This window comes from Gossypium hirsutum, chromosome D11 (assembly GCF_007990345.1).
Source record: "Gossypium hirsutum isolate 1008001.06 chromosome D11, Gossypium_hirsutum_v2.1, whole genome shotgun sequence".
In the NCBI taxonomy this organism is placed as follows: domain Eukaryota; kingdom Viridiplantae; phylum Streptophyta; class Magnoliopsida; order Malvales; family Malvaceae; genus Gossypium; species Gossypium hirsutum.
In genome coordinates, this window is record NC_053447.1 from 22,959,474 (window position 1) to 22,967,834 (window position 8,361).

Sequence of the window (8,361 nt, forward strand, 5' to 3'; positions counted from 1 at the left end):
CTATGATATTTACAATCACTATGCTTTCTCCTTTTGTGATTCCTTGTTCCCTTATTATTAGCTATTGTTGCACTATTATCGCAATATACTGTGATCGGATTTTCCATAGTAAGAATGAAATTAAGATCTATTAAGAACTTTTAAAGCTAGACTGTTTCTTTTATACACATATTCAGCCTCCAAAGTAGAGTCAGTAGTAGAAGTCTACTTCACACTACACCAAACCACGGCTTCGCTGCCTAGGACAAAAACAAAAACTAATGTCAATTTCCTTAATCCTCTACGTGTTTGGAAGTTTGAATTAGTATATCCAAGCGGTATTAAGTTCCTGTTAGAGTATACAAGGATATAATCTCTTATTCTTCGTAAATACTTGAGTATATGCTTAACAATTTGTCAATGTTTGAGCCCAAGTATCATGAAAGCATAGTATACATAAAACTTCTTACAATCGACATATATTTAGAACTTTTCTAATATATTATCTTTCTTCTTCTGTCTTAGGAAAATCATTCAAAGAAAGATGAAAAACCCGATACAAAAGGTTGTGCTTCCTTCTTCTCATTAGACATTGCAAAACATTCAATGTACGAAGCTTGAGATAATTGTCATCATTTTGTTCTCTTGAACTTTATAGATGCGAAATTAGCTTCAACCATTAATGCCAAATCGTTGAGTTAACCAACCAATGATAATGTTCCCACGTCATTCCTAATGAGTAGAATGTCATCGACATATAGAATAACAAAAATTATCTTTTCATCCTTATACATTTATAAACATAAGGCTCATCAACTTTTGCTTAAATCCAAAAGTTTTTTCAGGTTAATATTCAACTCAAAATTTTTGTGTATAAAGATAACTCCTAATATTATTAGTTAATTATGATTTTTATCAAATTAATCTAAACTCGGATTAAACACTATAATATTAACATCATTACTTTCAAGTATCAAAATATATAACTTTTGCTAAATACATATACCACTAGGGTGAGCAAAACTCGATTTGACTCGAAAAAATTGAAAAACAAATTCGAATTTCGAGTTAAACATATTGAGTTATTCAGTCAACTTGAATTTTTTTCGAATTTCTAGTTCGAATCGAGTTAGGTTTTCGAATATGAATTATTCGAATAAACCAAATATCAAACTATAATATTTTACATTTTTACCTCAAACTCCCAAACCTCTTTATTTTCCCCCAAAATTTTTACTCCTTCCCACTTTCCCCCCAAAGCTTTTACTCCTCTCCCATCTCACCCCCCTTCTACCCCAAACCCATTCCCCCCTCCCAAATTTTACTCCCCCCATTTACTTTCCCCCCCAAATTTTACTCTCTCAATCCTCAAAACTTTTTATTTTCCCCCTAAACTTTTACTTATCACCTTTTACCTTCAAATCAAAAATTAAAATTGTCCAAAAAAATCTCTAAACCTAAATAGTAATAATTTTATTTATATCTTTTTGTCAAAAAAATAATTTTGGTTATATCTACTATTTATATTATTAAAATAAATTTCATATTTTTTACTATTTATATTATTGAATTGTTTAATCATATTGAATCTATAAATTTTTATTAAAATTGATTTATTGATGATGCTATAAAATATTCGTGTTAAAATTTTATTTTGGTAATAATTTCACATTTTATCTTTAAGATAACTTTTATTAAAAAATACATTTTTTACATTTAATATATTTTTTAATTTCAAAATACATAGTGACAAGAATCAGAAGATAATTGAAGCAACTAAGCAAGCAAAGAAGGGGATGAAAGTTAATAACAAATTTGATTACGGTGGCTAATAGTGATTATAAGGACCCAAAATTATTATTTTTTAATTTAACTGAAATAAATATATTAGATTCGAATTCCATCTCACTCGACTCAATTCGAGAAAATTTCAAATCGAGTTAAGATGATAAAATATGATTCGCCAACTTGATTAACTCGAAATTTTTTCATTTGATCCGATTGAGCGCTCACCCCTATATACCACATTGGGCAAAAGCAAACATATACTGCAGTAAGAAAAGTAACAAACTCAAGCACCAAATGGTTATTAAGACATTTAAAATGAATTTCTTTATAATTTATACATTAATTTTACTTAAGTAAAAACTGGTTTTATGTTTTTGGCATATATGGCATGATTAATATCTTTATTTATGCACATATTTATGCACGGATTCCTAAGTTTAGTTCTCTCTTGAAATAGTTTTAACTACATAAAAATATGGATTAAATGAGAAGTGAAATGATAAAAATATATGTATTTAAATCGTTAATTAACATGATGAGTTATCTCTTATAAAAAATATTATTTTAATAATTTAACTCTAGTCTAATATATTCTATCCTACAAGTACACTTCACTTATTTATAAAAATGTTTTGGGACATTTAACTATTAATGGAAGGTCAATGACCAAAAAACCCGAGCCCCTTTATAGGGAGGAAAAAAATTAAAAAGAAGTCCTTCAAGGACATGATACTACATATCCTGGAATTATGACACCACCAATCTCCGCAATCCAAGTGTAGTTTAGATCCCAGACTTATACATCAAGCCCGCGCTTTAGAATGTAACCTCTCCCGCAACCGGATAAACTAAACTAGCTTTCTTTCATTTTCCTTGCTTCGCCAACTTTGATTTTTCCATCCAAAATACTAGTTTTATTTTAAGAGTTTGGGCTCGTGTAACTTCATTAATTATTTTTCAATAAATAATAATTAAATATTATATTGTTTGCATTGACCGGGAATCGAATATTTTTATTTTGGGGTAATTCCTGATGAGTCCCTGGATGGTCGGAGTCTTATTGTTTCAACAAGGCAAGTGGGTGTTCCAGATCCATCATCGAAGCTGGAAATACATATTTCCTGGATTTTAGGGAGTTTTTCTTGGTTGTTTTATAGGCTTAAATCGAAGCCGTTTAAGATCTTCTGCTCCGTTTCACTCCAAGCCTTTGTTTCGTAGACATCTTCAATCCATGAAGTAAGTTCCTTTTTCCAAATCTTTGTCCTTTTTCTTTTTTCCTGATTTTTGAGGCACTTATTGTTTGATTATTTGTTGATTATGGGATCTGGGTACTCGGATATATATAGCAAAGTCAAAAAGCTTTTTTAAAGGGGCATTTTATGTTCTTAGATAAGCAAATGAAGCATTAGCAAATTGATATTTACCATAATTATTCTATTTTAGTTGCTTTTTTTTATGTCATAATAATGCACCAAAAACTCAGAGATATCCTTGTCAAAGGATACTTTATTTTTCTTAGGAAGCTGTTTTCCTTGTTTATGGAATTTGGCCAATGTAGGCCTTGGCTTCCACTTTTTGAATCTTTTATTGGAGATTCCTAGATATGTTTGATTTTTGGTTACTTTTGTAATGTCAACTGGTTGCAAAAGAAAGCTTCTTCAATTGTTACTACTTCAATATGTGCATATTCAGATATACATATCCTCAATGCTTTCCCCTTTTCTATGTAATTTACCTTTGTTGGAAATGCTTTTTTTTTGTGTTGAATCTACTGGTGATATACTTTTAACATTCCACAGAACTAGAAAGATTTTCGGCGTTTCACTTTCTATCCTCCTTATAAACTTGGCTGCCATTATGGAACGTGCTGATGAAAACCTCCTTCCATCTGTCTACAAAGAAGTTAGTGAAGCTTTCAATGCTGGGCCATCCGATCTTGGGTATCTCACCTTCATAAGGAACTTTGTGCAGGGCCTGGCATCTCCCTTGGCTGGCGTACTCGTAATTAACTATGATCGCCCTACTGTTCTCGCTATAGGTACGATGTGCTGGGCCTTATCGACTGCTGCAGTGGGTGGAAGCCAACAGTTTCATCAGGTTGCAATGTGGAGAGCAGTTAATGGCTTCGGACTGGCAATTGTAATACCAGCACTTCAGTCTTTTATCGCTGATAGTTACATGGATGGTGTGAGAGGGGCTGGATTTGGGCTGCTAAGCCTTGTTGGCACCTTGGGCGGCATCGGTGGTGGTGTTGTTGCTACCGTAATGGCTGGTCAGCAGTTCTGGGGTACGCCTGGATGGCGTTGTGCCTTCATTTTGATGGCAACGTTAAGTTCATTCATAGGACTCCTTGTGTTCCTATTTGTTGTTGATCCTAGGAAAACAGTTAGTGTCAATCATGATGCCAGAATTAATTTAGAAAGGTACTAATTGCTCATTCGAAGTTTTTCGTTTTTATCTGTTTCAGTATCTTATCACCATCTAAATTTAGTTTTTAGGGTTTGGCATTTTGATATTTTCATATATTGTTTTGGTCACTCAGCTGCTTTCTTTTGCAGGGATGAGTTGGTAGAAAAAGGGAATGGTCGTGTCTCGTCTGTTTGGTCCGAGTCCTGGATGGCTACGAAAGCTGTTATTAAAATTCCAACTTTTCAGATAATTGTCTTGCAGGGAATTATTGGTTCTCTACCATGGACTGCCATGGTGTTCTTTACCATGTGGTTTGAACTAATTGGTACACAAATTCTAACCCATTTTCTTGTTTCTTTTTGGCACGCCAGAAAAATGGTCGAATGCTACATAGTTTGCCGAATCACTGGTTTAGTGCTTGATGTTTGATACCTTTGGGTCTTTTTTTTTTTTTTTCTTGTTTCTCAGGTTTTGATCATAATTCTACAGCAGCACTTTTAAGTCTTTTTGCTATCGGATGTGCGATGGGATCCTTTCTTGGTGGGGTAATAGCAGATAGATTGTCACAAATTTACCCCCATTCTGGGCGTATTATATGTGCACAATTCAGTGCCTTCATGGGCATACCATTCTCATTGTTCCTTCTTAAAGTGATCCCACAATCAGTGAGCAGCTATTACACCTTTGCTACAACCCTGTTTATGATGGGCTTAACCATCAGTTGGAATGCCACGGCCGCAAATGGTCCTATGTTTGCCGAAGTCGTCCCTTCTAAACATAGGACCATGATCTATGCATTCGACCGTGCTTTTGAAGGATCGTTTTCATCTTTCGCAGCTCCCTTGGTAGGTATCCTATCAGAGAAAATGTTTGGTTATGATTCAAAATCTATTGATCCGATCAATGGTTCTCCACGCGAGGCATTTGCTTTGTCCAGAGGGCTACTATCAATGATGGCAATTCCATTTGGTTTGTGTTGTTTGTGTTACACGCCGTTGTACAAACTCTTCAGGCGAGACCGTGAAAATGTTAGATTGGCGGCTGTGAAAGAGGAAGAGATGATTTGATCGAATACTTGGTTATTTTCTGAGAACTTGGTTCACAATTTCTTTCCACTATGAGGCAGACATATACTACCTTCTATGGCAACATCTTGCTCATGAAGCTCCACTAACTTGTCAAGAAATTCATTATTATGCTGGTCATACATTGCCAGCCTGTAAGTGTAGAACCATTGCGATTTTATTATAAACCATTTCTCTATCAGCTGCCTTGATTATAGGCTTTTATATATAACTTAAAGGCACATTGGAATTATATCTCATCCTGTAAGCTAATAAGCAGAATTAAGAGGTCTAAAGAACATGCAATTGTAACCTAAGGTGCATGCATAAAAAAAGGATTCATTTCAAAGATGGCTCTGAAGATGAAATCTGGTTCAGGAATTATTTTGATTATGGGAATGATTTGTTGCTCAATGTTCAACAAGCACCTCAATCCTTGCACTCAAAGCAAAAACAGGCTAAAGAAAGAAACAAAGAGAGGTATTCATTTTCAGAAAGAGAGAGAGAGAGAGATGTCACACAATATGCAAGTGCATGAAATTCGGTCTATTGTCTCTATCCTAGTTCCACATTGAGATTATATGCCACAGATTCTTACAACAGCATTGGGAAAAGCTAGAGTGAAACATTGTTGGAATTTTTATCTGGTTGGTCTTGCAGGAAAAGTGAGAAAATCAAAGCAGACAATAGAGGGCAATTTGCAGGTAAATTATACAACCCATGGAAGCTCAAGTGTTTATGACGTGCATTTGCGCATTCAGCGACCTTGCTAAAGCTAGACACACCGTGGGAAAAAGGTTTGCCCAACATACCCGCCAGACATTGCCCTCCTCACATTGGATTCAAACATCTTTGGATTATCCCTCAACACTGCAGCAGCTTCATGATTGAGGGGATCCTCATAATTCGGTTCCTGCACACAAAATTCAAAGATTCAGATATCAGATGGCAGCAAATCCATAGAATTATGGCTATAAATATACTAGGCATTACCGTGAAAAGATGATATAAACCATAGATTATAGTGTTTATATTGAGCACCGGTTTCCAATCTTCACGTAAGATGTTAAGGCAAACATTTCCTTCCAAATCAATATTTGGATGGTAGACCTGGATATTCGAGTGCAACATGATACAAGCCAGGTTATAACCAAAAGCATGCGAGACCACAGCATGAATTTAGAAAACAAACATAAAAACAAGGTAAGCCAGACTACCTTGGTCTTGCACTTAACTTTGGGTGCCTCATGCGGATAGACGGGAGAAACTTGAAAGGAGAATAAAAATGTGCCACAGCTGTAACAGCAGCAGCCAATCAGTTTTATACTTGTTATAGCATTATTAATATAAGAAGATGAACGTAAAAAAACTCTTATAAGCATGTCATGTCTTCTCCAATAAACAAAAACTTTAACCAAAAAATTTGTGCTAGAGAGCAAAAGAAAACTTGTGTTAAAATAAGAGGCATGAAAGAAATTCCTTACAAATAATATCCTTCATCGGGTCGAATTGAAACCTCAAAATTCATCAGGTTATCCTTTCCATTTGGAAATGTTATAGCACAAGATTTGGGTAAGTTAAGCTCAGAAATATCTACACGTAGAAAGACAAAATAAAACATGAGAATCACACTTGGATCAAACACCAGATGCTCTTGAGCCAATAGATTCAGTGCTAGAACAACATATAGTTGAATAGATCAGTAAAGCTGAAGAATATCAGCAATAACACACCAAAAGCACCAAATCATAAAAAATAATGAATCTTTATCATAGAACTAAAGGAAATTTAAACAACTCAATCCCATTAAATATGTGAAGCAAACCTTTGTGCAAACGCAACTCTCCTGGACTTTGCTTTTTGGTAGGAGCTCCCCCATTTGCATTTTCAGCAAGTTCTCTCTGCTTTTCCTTTACTTTAAACAGCCGAATCATAACTCCTACATATATATTAAAATTTAAAGTGAACCGATTCATTTCCATAGCCTTAATATCAAATTCCGGTTACCGCAGCAAAGCAATATCCATTCAAAATCTAAAGATTCAAAATCAAAGCATTAAAACAAAAACACTTGGTTCTTAACAAACCCTAACTGAAAAATCTAGCCTTTATTATCAAATTCGATTTCCATACTTTTGAGCTGTTGACGATCAGAATCCGTTTTCTTTTAATAAGATCACTCATTTACCTGATCCGAAGCTATTTAAGTAGACTAATTTAAAACTACTTCAAAAAACAAAAGAAGTGCCTCTTTTTTTTCCCCATCTTTGCAATAATAGAATTTGAACAAAAAAAAGAGATTCAAAATGAAATTAATTCTAACAGATCATAATTCAAGATACAACTAGTTGCAAAAATAGAAGAGATCGTTAAAGAAAAGAGAAAATGAATCTAACAAAAGACTTAAGTAATCAACGCCGATTAAAAGAGCAAGTGAGAAAAAAAGAAAAGAAAAGGTAGTGTGTTGGATTTATGAGATTGTAACAAACCTGTTGGAGGAAAAGGCGAAGAAAGAAAGAAGGAACTAAGGGATCTTTATTGTTTTAAAGAAAAAAGCAGAAACTAAGGGGAAATTGATGAAGAGAAGGGACAAAAGGAGGGGGATTTGGATATCGATGCCTGAAGGGAAAGTAAAGGAAAGAGAGAGAAAGGAAATGACACGAAAGCTGGAGTGGAGGATGGACCCACTTGTTTTGGGTTTTTCTTTGGTGAAAAACTAGAGTCTGCAGTTTTGCGGCCTTATATTTGTAATCAAACCAAAACATTCAACGACATTTCACCGAGATAGTTTTAGGCCAATTTTTCATTGTTTTTGAAGAATGTTTTTAAAGAGTGTTGTGCAAAAAGTAGTTTTTGAGGAGAAATTTTAAAAAATTTAGTTTAAAATTTGAGTGTTTAATATTATTGTCAAAAAATATTTTTGAGAAATAAAATGTCCATTTTAAACATGTTATTATCAAGTAACAAATATGCATTTAAATAATATTTAAATTAGTTAATATTATTATATTTTAGTAATAATATAAAAAAATTATTATAACTTGTTGTTAATATTTTATATATGAAATATAAATTGTAAAAATTTTTAAGTAATAAATATTAATTATTTATAAAATTTAAT

At 33.6% G+C, this 8,361-nt stretch overlaps 2 protein-coding genes across 2 annotated transcripts; one reads left to right on the forward strand and one right to left on the reverse strand.

Annotated features, from left to right (window-relative positions):
• The first annotated feature begins 2,492 nt into the window (after positions 1–2,492).
• LOC107957427 (uncharacterized) lies at positions 2,493–5,439 on the forward strand. Its single transcript, XM_016892946.2, has 4 exons — positions 2,493–3,003; positions 3,567–4,190; positions 4,326–4,501; positions 4,645–5,439. The coding sequence occupies exons 1-4, from the start codon at positions 2,999–3,001 to the stop codon at positions 5,241–5,243; spliced, it is 1,404 nt and encodes a 467-aa protein (XP_016748435.1). The 5' UTR covers positions 2,493–2,998; the 3' UTR covers positions 5,244–5,439.
• A 268-nt stretch (positions 5,440–5,707) lies between these two features.
• LOC107957428 (NEDD8-conjugating enzyme Ubc12) lies at positions 5,708–7,752 on the reverse strand. Its single transcript, XM_016892947.2, has 6 exons — positions 7,730–7,752; positions 7,066–7,179; positions 6,725–6,833; positions 6,458–6,536; positions 6,234–6,350; positions 5,708–6,153 (listed from the first exon to the last, which is right to left on the reverse strand). Exons 2-6 carry the CDS (start codon positions 7,172–7,174, stop codon positions 6,016–6,018), a joined length of 552 nt encoding a protein of 183 aa, XP_016748436.1. The 5' UTR covers positions 7,175–7,179; positions 7,730–7,752; the 3' UTR covers positions 5,708–6,015.
• Positions 7,753–8,361: the final 609 nt, after the last annotated feature.